Source organism: Apium graveolens, chromosome 3, assembly GCF_009905375.1.
Source record: "Apium graveolens cultivar Ventura chromosome 3, ASM990537v1, whole genome shotgun sequence".
In the NCBI taxonomy this organism is placed as follows: Eukaryota; Viridiplantae; Streptophyta; class Magnoliopsida; order Apiales; family Apiaceae; genus Apium; species Apium graveolens.
In genome coordinates, this window is record NC_133649.1 from 28,464,750 (window position 1) to 28,483,017 (window position 18,268).

At 35.9% G+C, this 18,268-nt stretch overlaps 1 protein-coding gene across 1 annotated transcript; it reads right to left on the reverse strand.

Annotated features, from left to right (window-relative positions):
- Positions 1-4,457: 4,457 nt before the first annotated feature.
- LOC141714037 (secreted RxLR effector protein 161-like) lies at positions 4,458-5,186 on the reverse strand. The gene has a single exon (XM_074517585.1). The coding sequence runs from the start codon at positions 5,184-5,186 to the stop codon at positions 4,458-4,460; it is 729 nt and encodes a 242-aa protein (XP_074373686.1).
- Positions 5,187-18,268: the final 13,082 nt, after the last annotated feature.

Sequence of the window (18,268 nt, forward strand, 5' to 3'; positions counted from 1 at the left end):
CTCCCATTCTCGGCCATTTCCAACCGATTTGTTGGTAGTAAATGACCATATTTTTGTAATGATATGAGGGTTCTACCCTAGCTTCCACTTTACAAGAATGAATTTACAAGATCTAGCTCAATATTTCCGCACGGATGCCACCAACCAACTTTTAAATCGAACAAATTATCTCAAATTAGAGAAGTTAGAATAAGAACACCCATCAAAAAAATGTGGTGAAATTGCAAGCCTATTAGAAGGAAAACACACTAAAGGCACGAATAGCGGTTGCCCCTCTAACAACATTTTATTGTTGAAGAAGGGGTTGATGCCTCCACTTGATCCCTCCACCTCATGGCAACTATTGAGTAGAAGTCTTCTTTTTGCTCATACATCTCTTTTAAGTACTATAGATTTTATTAAATTTCAATCCCAACATATGAACCACTTACTTTTGTCTCATCCTCTTGCTATTATGTATACTATACAAGTAGAAAAGTATGTAACTAATAAAAAAGAGCAGAACCTACTACTTTTATACCAACTTATGTGAAAGCTAATTCTTGCGATCATGAACTTTATTTGGTGCATTATTTAATGCAAGATATTAATCCAACACAAAATTATTACAAAGAAATGTATGTACTATAGACTATGTTTTATCTATAGTAGAACAGACCGGCAAAAACATAAATATGGGCAATATTATTAGTTACATGCATGCCGCATGCCTATAACCAGCCTATAAAATACACCAGAAGTACTAAGTAGAAAAAGTTTGGATCTTTTGATCAGCACACACAGTATTAATCAACATAGATCCCAGAGCAGTCTCATTAGAAGACATCATCATTCTGCTGTTATCAATAAGAAGATCATTTCCTTCTTTGGATGGTGTCTTTGCTGAAGAGCATTCCTCTGCACGTAGAACTTGTAGGAGTTGGAGGTGAAGTCTTCCGGTGCTCGTCACACAGTATTGTGGGAGCACTGATCTCTTCTTTCTAGGAACTTTGAAGCTGAAAGGCAATGGCAACTGCAAACCTTTATCATTACCTTGAGCTCTTGTTGGTAAACTTAGTAAGATTTAAGAAAACTTGTTATTATTATATATACTTGTGAAAAAGGGACAACTAGATTCAGCTAAAGCACCTAAACAAGAAAAAAGAAATTACCTTTGGTAAAACACTCAACACACATTTTATTGTGACAGTTCTCTACTTTCTAGTAAGTACTTTATTTTTCTAGGTGCACCAGTATAAAACACTAAATGTATGCAATTTTTTAGTGATAGAAATATAATTATTATTCTTATATGAATAAAAATTGAAATATAAAGAAACTTTAAATTTTTTTAAAAATTATTTGCTAGTAGCAAATTTGAATTAAAACAATAAAACAATGAAAGATAAATGATATGTGGTAGGTAGCTATGAGAATGAATTTGGGAGATGAAAAATATGTTGTCAAATATTTTGATGTAGTGGGAGGACATTTTTGTGGTCTAGTTGAGGCAAGACCCTCTGTGTTTTTTATTGTTTGTGAATATATATATACTAAAATTCACAATTAAATAACTATAAAAATAATTAGACTACACTGAATTTCACAGTACAATTCATGATTTTGTATAAATAATCAGGCAATAAAACAAGAAAAGAAATAGGATACATATACACTAACATCTTGAAACAGCTACCACTGTTTTCCTACCTCTCACTTATTTTATAAACTCCTTATAAATTACAGATGTACTAAGAATATTTTACATATTGTTTATTTGAAAATTTTAATATTATCAATTAGCATATAGTAAAAGGCACAAAACAATCTACTAGATTGGCATATAATTTCTTTTAGCTTTTAGGGAATGACCTTGATTTTCTTTGTATATGGGTAGACAAAACTTAAAACTTGTGCCACGTCAATATATAATAGTAAACAAGAATCTTTAAACTCATGTTATGTGATATGTAATTGTAGATATAAATTTGTGAATTGGTCACTAAGAAAGGTTTTTGTAGATCTAAACAGTTCTCAACATTTCACCATACTAAAATTTATCAGACATAACCTTGTAGACTACTAAGATGGTAAAATCTGATTTGAAACATAACTCCACTAAAATGTTATTTTCATTTTTGTTTGCCAGGATTGCTAGAGAAATCCTTGAACTAGCTTCTAAATTCTAATATAAATCAATCAACTAAACTTATTCATATCATCTTTCACGGTGTTGAAACACAGGTCCCATTTCCAAACTCATATTAAAAATAAATCCCGTTTGAGGAAAATGCTTTATATTAAATTTGAAATTTTAAAAAATTCTTAATTAGAAGGGCTATTAACTTATTAGGGGAAGGCTTTATATTAGATATGAAATTTTAAAAAGTTTAATTGATTGGCCTTTATCTCAGTCACTCAAAAGCATCAACTTATGACAAGATGGGTTTTGTGCTCCTCTTCAGACCATTAGCTCACCCAATACTTATAAACAAATTCTAACAATATAAACCATAATCAAAAAACAAAAGATTGCTAGATAATTTTCGATTTAAAATAGAACCAAATGAAAGAAAAAAAAATCTTATGCAAGTTATGTATAGATCTATAGGATGGATGATGAATAATGTACCTTGTGCACAAATCTTAATATGTGCAGTCATCTTAGTATGTGCAGTCGATCTTCTCTCTGATCACATAGTTATAAACTCTTTTTTTCTTTCTTATCTCTCTTACTTACAAGTTTGTTTTAATATTTTAAAGTCTCAATACAAGGTCTAAGAAATAAATAAGGACTTCTTTTAGCTCATCAAAGAAAAAAATAATGAATTGCTTTGTCATTTTATATCTTATTTAAAATCTATAAGATCTTAAAGTATCAACATGTAACCACCTATTATTACATAGGTATCTTATTGATTTAACAAGTCTTTCAATATATATTTTAGAATATAATGTTTGATTTTTACAAGCATATCACAATTCTATTGAATCAAAATTATTATTTCTTATTTATTTTTGTGAATTATAATATTTATAAAATAATTTTATTTACAAAACTAATAATTTTAAAGGTGGATAAAAAATTAAATATCACACTAGTTGTGTAATTAATGACACGTCATCTTAAAACTTTCTATATATAAAAATTAAATATCACACTAGTTCTTTGTATATCCTCAGACAAAACTTAAAACTTCTGTCAGGTCATCTTATTATTGTAAAGAAGAATCTTGAAAATTATGTTATGTGATATGTAATTGTAGACATAAATTTGTAAATTGGTCACTAACAAATCTTTTTCTAGATCTAAACAATTCTCAACATTTCACAATACTAAAACTAATCCCAATAGTGACATAACCTTGAAGACTACTAAGATCATATAACGTGCTTTGAAACTTAACTCCACTAAAATGTTATTTTCATTTTTGTTTTCTACTATTGCTCGAGAAATCCATGAACTAGCTTCTAAATTTTAATATAAATCAATCAACTAAACTTATCCATATCATCTTTTAAGGTGTTAAGACACAGTGATTATTCACTCTATTTTTCTGTCAGTTTTCCCACTAATTTTAAAAATAAATCCCGAGGGAAATGCTTCATATTAGATGTGAAATTTTAAGAAATTCTTAATTAAACCGGCTATTATCTTATTAGGGGAAAGGATTTATATTAGATATAAAATTTTATGAAGTTTAATTGACCAGCCTTTATATGAGTCACTCAAAAGCATCAACTTGTGACAAGATGGGTTTTGTTCTCCTCTCCCCACCATTAGCTCACCAAATAATTATAATCAAATTCTAATACTTACACAATCTAAACCATAATAAAAAAAGATTGCTAGATAATTTTGGATTTAAAATAGAACCAAATGAAAGAAAAAAAAATTAAATCTTACACAAGTGATGTATAGATCTATAGGATGGATGATGATAATGTACCTGGTGGATACATCTTAGTATGTGCACTCTATCTTCTCTCTCTGATCACAATTGAACACTCTTTTTCTTTCTTATCTCTGTTGTAAACTCTTTTTTTTCCATACATATACCTAACTTCTTACAATGCAAATACTGGGTGTTTATAGTAGATGATGTAAGTATGAAAGTAAAAACTAATGAAAAACACTTACGCTCAACTTATGAATATACTAGCTGTTTGTTTGTTAAAACTGAAAAATAAGCTTCGCTCGGAATAATGTTCCCTTGCCTTCAAAAAAAATAAGCGATTACAAGAATTTAAAGTAGATAACCACACGCAGGTGGTAGCCAGAAAATAGTTAACTACATAACAGACTCCTATCTACAGGCCACTACTTGATGACTGCATCTTATTCTTCTAAAAATACTCTAACGACTAGATGACTAATTCAAACAACTCTGAACTACACAATTTATTCAAATAAAACATTATTCAGACACCAAGTTTAGATTAACTAATTTCATACACATTCCCCCCGTAATCTAAACTTACTTGGCCAGGTTCTTTATTCCCAGTAGTTTCCTCATCTCTTCGAACTTTGCTGTTGACATAGCTTTAGTGAGAATATCTGCACACTGCTTCTCAGATCTGATATAACTAATCACAATTTCCCCACGATTCACACATTCATGAATAAAATGATAACGCACATCAATGTGCTTACTCCGCCCATGGAAAATAGGATTTTTCGCCAAATCTATGGCTGACTTATTATCAATATAGATTGTCACGGGTCCAGGAACTATATCTGTAACTTGACTCAACAATTTTTGCAACCAAATACCTTGGTATGCTGCTGTAATTGAAGCCATAAACTCTGCTTCACAGGTTGATAATGCCACACACCGTTGTTTCTGCGAGATCCAAGTTATCAAGCTTTCATTGAGATAGAACGCCATCCCACTCGTACTTCTCTTGTCAGTACAACTGCTTGCATAGTCGCTGTCGGAAAACCCAGTCAACATATGATTACCAGTGCCTTTAATGTACTTCAAACCATACTCCAGTGTTCCTTTGACATAACGTAGTACCCTTCTTGCTGCATTCAGGTGTAAAACGGTAGGTTTCTCCATAAATCGACTTATTAGTCCTACAGCAAATGAAATATCAGGCCTGGTATGTGCCAGGTACCGTAAACCTCCAATTAGGCTCTTAAACATTGTTGGATCAACTGTTTTCCCAGTTTCATCCTTATGCAAAATCAGCTTCGGATCCATAGGATATTTTGTTTCATTACAATCTTGCATACCTGCTTTTTAAAGCAACCTTTTTTCATAAGCCGTTTGCTTCAACTTAGTACACCCCTTCCTCTGTTCAACCTCGATGCCAAGATAGTATACCAGTTTCCCCATATCACTCATGTCGAATTCGGTACGCAATTGATCTTTGAATTTGATTATATTAGCAACAGTTGTTCCGGTTACTAATAAATCATCAACATAAACACCAACAATAAGAGATTCATTACCTTCTCGCTTTGTGTAGACGGCATGTTCATACGGACACTTTACAAATCCCAACTTCTCAAGGAATTTCTTCAACCAAGTATACCAAGCTCGTGGAGCCTGCCTTAAGCCATATAAAGCCTTTAACAATCTGTAGACTTTGTGTTCCTTATTTTCTTTTTTGTATCCTTGTTGCTGCTTCACGTAAACTTCCTCTTGTATGTCACCATTTAAAAAAGCTGACTTAACGTCCAAGTGATGAACTTCCCATTTATTTTTCGCAGCCAATGCTAACAATAAACGTAATGTTTCCACCCTCGTAACTGGTGCAAATGCTTCTTCGAAATCAATACCTTATTTCTGAACGTATCCCTTGGCGACAAGCCTTGCTTTATACTTTGTAATCGCTCCATTTATATCCCTTTTAATTTTGAATACCCATTTTAAACCAATTGCCCTGTGACCTGGTGGCAACTCGGTCAGAACCCAAGTTCTGTTTCTCTAAATTGAGTCCAGTTCACTATCCATAGCTTTCTTCCATTCAACTTCCTGTGTTGCCTCTTCATAGCTGCTAGGCTCCTCAATACTTAGTAACAATAGATCATCTGCAATCTCTATTTGTTCTGTGTCGTCATATATCTCGCTAAGTAATCTGAACCTCCCTGGTGCACTTCTAGTTGCAGATGATTCTGCACTTTCATTTCCGGCAGTCATCTCTGAATTACTAGACATATCAGAGTTTCGTGACACACTTGATTGAGTAGGTGTTGCTGGCTCCGAAGTGTTTGCAGAAAACTGCTCATTTTCACTGCAATCACCTTCACTGCAAGTGCTTTTGATCACAAAGTTCCCTGCAACATGGTCTGGAAAACTCACTTCACCTGCAATTCCTTGTTCTTTCCAATCCCAGAAATTTCCTTCTTGAAACACCGTATCTCTGCTTATGTGTAACGTTCCACTGATAGGATCATACAAATGATCTGCCTTTGTTCCTGGTTCCTTACCCAAGTATACCACAGGCTTACTTCTATCATCCGATTTCCTGGTACACACCGTTGGTATCTTCATGTATGCAACACAACCAAACACTTTGATGTGACTAATATCTGGTTTTCGTCCACACCAAGCTTCATATGGAGTTTTCCCCTTCAGCATTTTAGTTGCAAACGATTCAGAATATATATTGCATGTCGTGCTGCCTCACCCCACATATAAGACGCCATCTTTGAACCTTTGAGTAGACTCCTTGTCATAGCTGCTACTGTACGATTCCTTCGCTCCACAAATCCATTTTGTTATGGAGTGTACGGAGCCGTATAGTGCCTTTGAATGCCCATACTTTCACAAAACGAATCGAACTCAAGGCCACAGAATTCTCCTCCCCTATCGGTTCTCAGAATCTTTATTTTATTTTTCGTTCCTCTTTCAACCAGTGCTTTAAACCTTTTGAATGACTCGAAAGCTTCACCTTTTATTTTTAACATATATATCCATATTTTGCGTGTACAATCATCGATACGTAAAAGAAAGTACATGTTCCCTGCTAGCGTTGAAGGAGTTATAGGTCCACAGATGTCTGCATGAATTAATTCTAGTGGCTTCTTTGCTGTGAATAGTGCCTGGGATGGGAATGACTTTCGAACCTGTTTGGACATTAAGCAACCCTCACATTTCCTCTTTGGCTGTAAAAAATTAGGAATTTCAACTGCCATCTCTTCCTTGGACATCAATTCCATTGCTTTAAAGTTAACATGTCCGAGGCGAGTATGCCACAGCCATGTTTCCTCCTCAGCCTTTGATAACCAACACATTGACCTATTTTCCTCGAGACTAATCTTATACAGTCTATTTGCAGATCTCTGAACTCTCATGATCAGCGTTCCTCCTTACTTATAAACCCTAAATTGATCTTCTTCCAGTACCACTTTACAACCCTCCTCAGATAATTGACCTAGGCTCAATATATTATTACACAATGTTGGTATATAATATACATCATGCACATTCCATTCCTCACCATTTTTGCACCTAAATGATACTACCCCTTTGCCTCGAATAGTAACAGTAGAGCCGTCTCCAAATCTTACCTGTCCCGTAACTTTTTCATCCAATTCCTTGAACTTTCCCCTTTCTCCAGTCATGTGTTGGCTAGCCCCATTGTCTAAGTACCACACCTGGGACATCTTGCTCTCATCATTCTTCTTACTGAGCGTAGGGGTCACCCTTTCTTCGTTTAACAGAACTACACCACCTTCCTTAATGTCACTCTCCATTAACAGCAATGCTGGTTCATATTCTTCAGCTTGAGTCATATTCACCTCTGGTTTTTACTCTTTCTCCTTCTTTGGTTTGCGACACTCATAGGCAAAATGACCATACGTCCCACAGTTATAACACCTCAACGTACTCCTATCACGAGTTCCCCGACCACCATTTCTTCCTCGAGCATCAGCACTTCGAGTCCTTTGTGTCCAGGACCCTTCACCTCCGGTTTTGTTTGCTTTACTGATCCACTCTTCTCTTGTTAACAGTAGTTTTCCACCCATGTTTTCGCGTCTTGACCATTCTTCTTCAGTAAGCATTAGTTGCCCCTTTCCACTATCACTCTGTCGTTTGGTTCATTCATCATGTGTCTTGAGCGAGCCAACGGTCTCCTCGACAGTCATTTTGTTTAGATCTCCAAACTGTTCAATCGTTGACACAATCTGAAGATACCTATCTGGCATTGCACGAAGCAGTCTCTTCAAAACATAACTTTCTGAAACAGTCTCACCCAGAGCACGGATATTTGTCACTAATCCGTTCAATTTCATACAAAACTCGTCCAGTTGATCTGACTCCTTCATATGCAAGTTTTCAAACTCACTCTTCAAGGTCTGAACCTTGGCTTGCTTCGCACGATCCGCACCTTGAAAAATAGTCTTTATCGCTTCCCACGCCTCTTTCGCAGTCTCTTTCTCAGCCACTGACAATAGTACATCCTCAGGTATACTTTGATAAATAGTAGCAAGAGCGATCTGATCATGCTTCTCATCAACTGTCACTTTATCCTTTTTACTCACCTCCACAGCATCCCATATGCCGTGGGCTTTCATGAAGACCTTCATTTTCAGGGCCCAAGCAGTATAAGTACTCCTGGACAACATGGGATAGTTCAAACAGAGAGCACCATCCTTCAGCTTAGTCTTCTCCGTTGTCATTCTTGGCATATACTTGGGCATACGTTAAGTACACCTGCTATGATACCAAAATAATGAAAAACACATGCGCTCAACTTATGAATATACTAGCTTTTTGTTTGTTAAAACTGAAAAATAAGCTTTGCTCGGAATAATGTTCCCTTGCCTTCAAAAAAAATAAGCGATTACAAGAATTTAAAGTAGATAACCACACGTAGGTGGTAGCCAGAAAATAGTTAACTACATAACAGACTCCTATCTACAGGCCACTACTTGATGACTGCATCTTATTCTTCTAAAAATACTCTAACGACTAGATGACTGATTCAAACAACTCTGAACTACACAATTTATTCAAATAAAACATTATTCAGACACCAAGTTTAGATTAACTAATTTCCAACAAAAACTAATTAGTTTTACAAAGAGAAGGAATATTTAGTTGAAAAGGTCACAAGAGCTCACATGGGGAGAAAGCATCTTCCTAGATACATACAAATCAGATGGAATTAAAATTTTCAAATCAAGATCAAGTATATGAGCATGGCTGAATGAGAGAAGAGTTTGTTGGGCCGCCAATATTTTCTTCCGAGTATGTGGACTATAAGCGGAAGAGATTCAAGATATTTGAATAGGGGATGAAGTTTTCAAGTCGTAGTAAAGTAACTATGTTGGAGTTAAATCCTTTGTTGCAAATGTCTAGTAAGCAGTTATGTGTAAAGTGGAGAAATAAATGTGTTAGGAGGAAAAATAAGGATAAATTGGAAGGCCAGGACCAGGAAGGGAGCCTAATTTAGTGACCCTTCCATGAATATAACTGAAGATAATGACCATCAATATAACTATGAAGGATGTAGTTCAAAATACATAAAAGATAGGAGATACTCGCCTAGTGAATTCAATAAATGTTAATGTTTTGATTGTAACTAGAGCAATCAAGTCTTTTATTTCCCAAGAATATGTCAATAAGTTGTAATGTGAGATTTCACCCTTAAAGAAAGTATTAGTTATAAAAGTACATAATGAGGGTAAAGTTTCTTTTAGTCAAGTTTTTCTTTACAGTGATGTTGGGATAAAAGGTCGTCATCTCTTTGCAAACTTGATAAAAAGTCGTCATCTCTTTGCAAACTTGATAAAAGGTCGTCATCTCTTTGTAAATTTGATATAATCTTAGAAATCCATTGGATAGAAGATCACGATGTGCAAATTGAATGTTTAAATAAAAGAATTAAGTTAAGATCTACGGATGAGAATAAAGTTACACTTTAAGGACGACAACAAGCATAAAATTTTTTGATAAACATTAAAGCTTAGACGATGTTAAGGAAATGATTAGAAGCATATTTAGTACATATGGTAGATGTCAAAAAAGAAACACATAGGATTGAAGAGATCCCCTTGGTTGACGAGTTTTTGAATGTGTTTCTAGATGAATTACTTGGACTACCCCCGAAACAGAGATAGAATTATCTATTAATTGGGCACCTGGAACTAATTTTATGTCGAAGGAACTATACAGAATGGCACAAGTGGAGATGAAGGAATTGGAAACTGAATTGAAGACGCTGTGGATGTTACTAAAGCACCTTCATGTGCTTAACAATCTTCACAAATTGATAGGTTTGAGGGTAGTAGTCCTGAGGGGGAGCTATCTAAATCCTCTGAATTTAATTGGAGGTTTCTCATGAAGGAACAACTCCCCTCAAAAGCCTAACTGAGATTGCCTTAACAATTGAAGGTAGGAGTCCAATTGACAATGAGCCTGTTATCGGGGAGGCAAGTCTAGCACATTCAAGTGTCAGCTCTTTTCTAGAAGAGCAAGGGTTTGATACTGTGACGCCCTCCAAACCCGGGGTCTAGATTTGGGGGTCACTCGCCAATAAACTAAAATAAAATAATCACAGCGGAATAATAAAATAAATACGACCCCTTTACCTGCACTGGATCGATCACAGGTTATAGTATGGAACAGGCACTACTACAAATCAAGTGTTATTACAAACCATAGTCTAATTAGTTTTACAACTTATTCAAATTTTATTACAAACCTCTAGACTATCCAAGCGTCCCAAAACAGTCTACCTGGAATACACACCACTATTTACAAGCACTCGACTTCTGGTCAAACTTGGAACTTAAGCTTGCTCTGGCCTAGCTGAAAGAATCAAGATAAGAAACAAGTATGAGCGAAAGAAATGCTCAGCAAGTAGTAAATAGCTTATGATTTGGAATAACAACAGTATATCTGATGAACAAAACCAACTACAATAATTGAGCAGTATCAAAACTGATATAAATTTGATAATAAACAACATTTGCAATATATTATATTTTGGGATTGGAATCCTCGAACGACGGTGTGTTGCCGCCGGTGATCAGCCGCGGAGCAACACCGGTATGCCGAAGCATATCCAACTAAACAAAAGGTACCCAAGGCACATATCGGCCTAGCAAGGTGTTATATCCTGTATAACACATAGCTCACACTGGACCGCCGCCACGGCCTCTTACGCAACCATCCAACCCATAAAACCATTTTCCGTCAAAGGAGTCGAATCAAATGACATCCTTAACCACATAACTCCCCATTTCTCATGGTCCGGAGTTTTCTCAACAACCAATGGCGAAATAACCAGAACAATTAGTTATTCGCTAGTCTCAATTCAAAGCTTCACTGTATAGAGTAAGTTATAGCAAAATGTAAAAATATTTAACTATTCTGAACTTAGAATAGTAGAGAAATTGAAAGAATAAAGTTCAGAGTCAATATCGATTGAATGATAAATGAAGATATAGGTACTTGCATAATATAATTCAAAATAAATGTCACTTGAACAATAAGTGAAGTCAGGGATACTTGCCTGGTATGCTCAATAATCTCTTATTTTAACTCTGTTTCTATCTGCTGGCTACTATCTCCGTCTAACACTTGACTGCGCTCCTTGCTACTTGATTCTATAAACAAAAGGACTATCTTAATTGACAGAACTAAACTCAATTGACGTAACTATACGTCTTAACCTCTACCCGATCGTTTATAACTAACATGGCATTTTAAAACTGTAACAGACAGCATGTATATCACGTATCACGTAATCATGGTATTTATATAACACATACTCACATATTTTATGTAACACATAAGTCAAATCATTAAGAGATACATCTCCGTGCGTTCAAAATAAAATTTAGGTCATTATTAGCATTTACCGATCAAATACCGACTTAAACTGATACACAAATCAAATGACATTGCAATACAAAAGAAATTAGGTCTCAAAAGTATTTTTATTGAAAGCGCAATATTTTTCTGAATCTGTACGCGTTCGTTTCGTATTAAACGGACAACCGGTTGATTTATTATAAATTTTTGAACATTTTTCGGAATAAAACGGGTCTCCGAATCATTTAATAATTAAATAATAAGGCTCGAATACTCAAAAATAATTTTATAAAAATTATCGAGTTTGGAAAATAATTTAAAATAATATTTTAAAGCTCGAAACTATTTTTCAGAATTTTTAAATCAATTTTAAATAATTAAATCTAATTAAATAATCAATTAAAATTAATTAATAACTAATTAAATTAATTAATCAATTAATATTTAAATTAATTGACTAATTAAATAATTAATTATCAACTAAAATTAATTAACAAAATAATTTGGATTTATTTTTGAATTAAAATAAATTTTCAGAATTAAAATAATGATTTTTAAAATAAAAATAAATTTTCAGAAATTAAAAATAGGATTTTTGAATTATTTGTAAAAAGAAAATCCAGAAACAGCTTTTGGTTTTGAAATAGCAGAAAACAAAATCAAAACCGGGTAAACTTCGGGTCAGAAAACGGGTCAGGAACGGGTCGGTATGAATGACCAAGAACAGGCCGGACTCCTCCAGGTTCCGGCGGCCGGCGAATACTCCGGCGAGACTCCGATCTCAACGTAAACAGGGTTATTTGATTCAGTTTTTATGGGGTTTTCATTCTACATTCCCCCAGGAACTCAAATCAGTCTACCAATACCACAGACGATGCCTGGAATCCAAAGTCCGATCAAATCGATCGAGAACTCCGGCGAGCTCGACATTTTCCGATTAGCTCGCTACAGGCACCCTCCATTCATCACACTCATATTTATCGATTCAGTTTTCAACGATCTACAAGTCTGTGCGATAAATTTCAAGTAATAACCCCAAGAACAGAAATACCCAAATTTCAATTAAGAACATTCAAGCATATAAACCCTAATTCGAATTTCCAGAATCAAACATCATTTTCTCTATGTTATTGAACTCTATTTTTGAAGTATAATATACCAAATCGACCAGAAAAACATTCTCTACAACATGGAAGCATCAAATCACATCAACAACATCAAGAACAAAAATTCATAATTTAATTATCAAATAATTCGAATATAAATAATTAAATAAGAAAATTACTGTGATTTCTGGGCAGAAACTGATGATTGATTCAGATAGAAGATTTCGAGAGCTTCGTTTTGATATGCTGCACGCCCGAATCGGAGTTCGATAACGCCATCGTTCGTGTGTTTGATTCTCGGGAACGTATCGGTTTTCTCGGGTTTTTCTCTGTATTTACGGTGTTTTAACTGGTTGCAAATGAATAAACGGAATAAACGAAATAAGAAATAGGCTATTTATATTTATGGAATATTGGATCGTTCTGGATCGTTTTGGATCGTTTTGGATCGTTAAATTAGTTGCTTAGCCGCTAAGTAACTGCAATAACGATCCGATTCAATACCAAAATTGGATAATTATCAAAACCGAGCTTTTTATAAAATATTATATACGAGAATAATATAAAAATATCCCGTCTCTCGAAAATACGGGTTTTATTGATTACCGAAATAACTATCGTATCGAAAATATTGCGCCGGGCCGCGCACGGGTCAAACCGTAATCCGGATCGAAAAAGTCAAAACACGGAAAATGTCCGGAATTACCATTAGGTTAGGAAGGAGTTTTCGGAAGAGTTTCGGGTTGTAAAAACGCAAAACGGTTGAAGTTGGAAGATTCCCGGCTTTATAAAATAATTTTATAATTATTCTGAAAATAATTAATAATTCATAAATCATTATAAATTCATATAACACTCCAAAAATTACCAGAAAAATACCACAATTATCTATATTTTATTCTGGACATATAAAAATTCAAATATTCAAATAATGTCACATATAACATTCAGATATCTATTCTACTTTTCAGATAATTTACCAAAAATTCACATAAAATCACATAAACAATTCCAAATAATAATAATAATATTTGAAAATATATGGGATATTACAATCTACCCCCCTTAACAGGATTCTGTCCTCAGAATCAGCCTAGGAAAATAAATAAGGATACTTGGATCGCATTTCGCTTTCCAATTCCCAAGTCGACTCTTCAATCTTGGGATTCCTCCACAAGACTCGCACTAAAGATACAGACTTATTCCTAAGTACTCTTTCTTTCTTATCTAAAATCTGCACTGGTTGCTCTACAAAAGACAAATCTGGCTGGATCTTTATTGGTTCGTATTCTATCACATGATTCGAATCAGGCAAATAACGCTTCAACATTGACACATGGAACACGTTGTGAATATGTTGCATGTGAGGGGGTAACGCTAATTCGTAAGCAACCTTTCCCACACGCTTCAAAATCTCAAAAGGGCCAACATAACGCGGACTCAGCTTTCCTTTCTTTCCAAATCTTGATAAACCTTTCCAAGGTGAGACCTTTAATAGCACTGCTTCACCAACTTCAAATTCCATATCTTTTCTGGTAGGATCAGCATATTTGCGTTGACGATCTTGAGCTGCTGTTAGTCTTTTCCGAATGAGTTCTATTTTCTCCTTCGTCTGTTGGATCAATTCTGGACCCAAAATCTTTCTTTCACCAACTTCTTCCCAACATATTGGAGATCTGCATCTTCTATCGTACAAAGCTTCATAAGGTGGCATTCCAATACTGGCATGATAGCTGTTGTTGTAGGAGAATTCAACTAATGGCAAATGCTCGTCCCAACTACCTTCAAAATCTAGTGTACATACCCTTAGCATATCTTCAATAGTCTGAATCGTTCTTTCACTTTGACCGTCTGTCTGCGGATGATACGCGGTACTCATGTTCAGCTTCGTTCTGAGACAATCTTGAAAACTTCTCCAAAATCTTGAGTTAAATCGAGGATCTCTGTCTGAAACTATGGATACTGGAACTCCGTGTCTTGTCACAATTTCTTTAAGATATAACCGTACCAATTTATCCATTGAGAATCTCTCGTTGATAGGAAGAAAATGCGCTGACTTCGTCAATCTGTCGATAATAACCCAAATAGCATCATGATTCGTCCTGGTCCTCGGTAATCCGACTACAAAATCCATCGCTATATGCTCCCATTTCCATTCTGGAATGTCCAATGGTTGTATCAGTCCACTGGGCCTTTGATGTTCCGCTTTGACTCGCTGGCAAGTGTAACACTTACTTACCCATTCTGCAATTTCTTTCTTCATGCTTGGCCACCAAAAGTTTTCTCTTAAGTCTCTGTACATCTTCGTACTCCCGGGATGAATTGAATATCTAGAGTTGTGAGCGTCTCGAAGAATTTCATCTTTCAGCTCGGCTACATTGGGTATCCATATTCTGGAAGAAAATCTTAATATCCCTTTATCATCCTTTTGACTCCCTATTTCTTCTCCTGTCAAACTGTCTCGTTCATGGCTCATTACTTCTTCCTGACATCTTCTTATTTTCTCTAATAATTCTGGTTGAAAAGACATTGCACACAATACCTCTGTAGATATACTTGGAATACTAACCTCTATTTCCAGCTTCTCAAATTCCCTGATTAATTCCTCGGATGAAGTTATCATGTTCAACCTTTCTTTTCTGCTCAGCGCGTCGGCCACCACATTTGCTTTGCCTGGATGATAGTTAATAGTACAGTCGTAATCCTTGATTAGTTCTAACCATCTCCTCTGCCTCATGTTCAATTCCTTCTGGGTGAAGATATACTTTAAACTCTTGTGGTCCGTGTAGATCTCGCACTTTTCCCCATAAAGATAATGCCTCCAAATCTTCAATGCAAATACTATAGCTGCCAATTCCAGATCATGCGTTGGATACTTCTCTTCGTGTGGTTTCAATTGTCTTGAAGCGTAAGCTATCACCTTGTCATGCTGCATCAAAACACATCCTAATCCTTTGTACGATGCGTCACTGTAGATCACAAAATTTCCTTGTTCATCTGGCAAGACTAGCACTGGAGAAGATACTAATCTATTCTTTAATTCCTGGAAACTTTCTTCGCACTTCTCATCCCATTCAAATTTCTGGTTCTTCCTGGTGAGCTTTGTCAATGGCGTAGCTATCTTTGCAAAATCTTGCACAAATCTTCTGTAGTAACCTGCCAATCCCATGAAACTTCTTACTTCCGTTGGTGTTTTTGGCCTCTCCCAGTTGATTACGGCTTCAATCTTTGCTGGATCCACTTCCACTCCTTTATTGCTAATTACGTGCCCAAGAAATCGTACTTCTTTTAACCAAAATTCACACTTGGAAAACTTTGCGTATAATTTCTCCTGTCGCAGTATCTCCAGAACTATCCTCAAATGTTCTACATGCTCCTCTTCTGTTTTGGAATAGATCAAGATGTCGTCTATAAACACGATCACGAATTTATCCAAATACTTTTTAAATACTCGATTCATCAGATCCATGAAAGCTGTTGGTGCGTTAGTTAATCCAAATGCCATCACTAGAAACTCATAATGCCCATATCTGGTTCTAAATGCGGTCTTCGGAATGTCTTCAGGCTTGATCTTTAATTGATGATATCCGGATCTTAAATCAATCTTAGAAAACCATACAGCGCCTCTCAATTGGTCAAACAAATCATCGATCCTTGGTAACGGATACTTGTTCTTAATGGTTAGCTTATTCAGTTCTCGATAGTCGATACACAGTCGCATACTCCCATCCTTCTTTTTGACAAACAGTACTGGTGCGCCCCATGGGGATACACTGGGTCTTATAACTCCTTTCTCCAAAAGATCTTGCAGCTGAGATGCCAATTCTTTCATTTCCACTGGTGCCATCCGGTACGGGGCTTTAGAAACTGGTTCTGTTCCGGGTGCTAGATCAATTGCAAACTCAATTTCTCTGTCGGGAGGTAATCCTGGTAGATCGTCTGGAAAAATATCTGAAAATTTGTTGACAATTGGAATCGCTTCTAGTGCTGGAATTTCTTTACTGGTGTCTACCACATGGGCCAAATATGCTTCACAATTCTGACGCAATAACTTTTTCACTTGAGCAATCGTTAAGAACTTCTTATCTTGCTTATTTCCTCGGAATATCACCTTCTTCTTACTATCCAAGGTCTGAAGTCTCACTTTCCTATTCTTACAATCAATCTGAGCGTTATTTTCTAACAACCAATCCATTCCTAAAATAACATCAAATTCTCCCAACTTAAAAGGTATTAAGTCGGCATAGAAATGATGTCCTCCTATCTTAATATCGCACTTCGGGCACACTCGGTCGACGGAAACTTGATCCTTATTAGCTAACTCTATCATTAATGCTTGTTCTAACAACTTAACTTCACAATACAGTTTATCGACAAAACTTTGAGAAATAAATGATCTTGTAGCTCCAGAATCAAATAAAACTTTAGCATCTATGGAGTTGACTGGAAGCGTACCTGCCACCACGTCTGAACTCTGAACAGCATCCTTCATAGTCATATTGAATGTCCTAGCTTTCGGCTGGTTCTTGACTGGTGGTCCTTCAATCATTGGCACATTAGCAGTTGGTTCAATTGTCTGGCAGTCCCTGGCAATATGCCCCATCTTTCCACATTTAAAACACATTGTCCCTGATCTCTGAGCTGTAGTCTGACTTCGACACTCATTAGCATAGTGTCCCTTCTAATTGCACTTATAACACAACACATTAGCCTTACAAATCCCAAGATGCCGTCTACCACAAAATTTGCACTCTGATGCAGGTGGACGATTGGGCCTCTGCTGATTTGAATTCTGAAAACGGTTCCCATTTTCTGGCTGTGGTTTCTTAAATCCCACACTCTTATTATTCTGAAACTCTGGCCTTTTATTGAAACGGCCCTGGAAGTTACCTTGTTGCTGGCCTCCTCCTGAGATTTCTATTTTCCTTTTCTTCCCATCCTTCCCTTTCTGATACATATCACTCTTACTTTCAATCACCATCGCTTTCTGCACTACTGCCACATATGAAGTCAATTCAAACATGGCCACCCTATTCTGAATCCAAAATCTGAATCCATGTTCAAACCTTCTTGCTTTCTTTTCATCCGTGTCAACCTGGTCTGGCACGAACCTCGCTAATTCAGTAAACTTAGCTTCGTACTCAGCTACAGTAAGATCTCCCTGGGTCAAGTTCAAGAATTGGATCTCCATTTGATTCTTCATATACCTCGGAAAATATTTCTCCAGGAACAACTGTGTGAATCTCTCCCAAGTTATAAACTCACCTCCTTCCAATGCTCGCGCGGATTCCCACCAATAGTTCGCCTCACCCTTCAGAAAATAACTTGCAAACTTGGTCTTCTGCTCAATTCCTGCTCCGACCAATTCAAAAGCCTTTTCCATTTCCTTGAGCCATGCATTGGCTT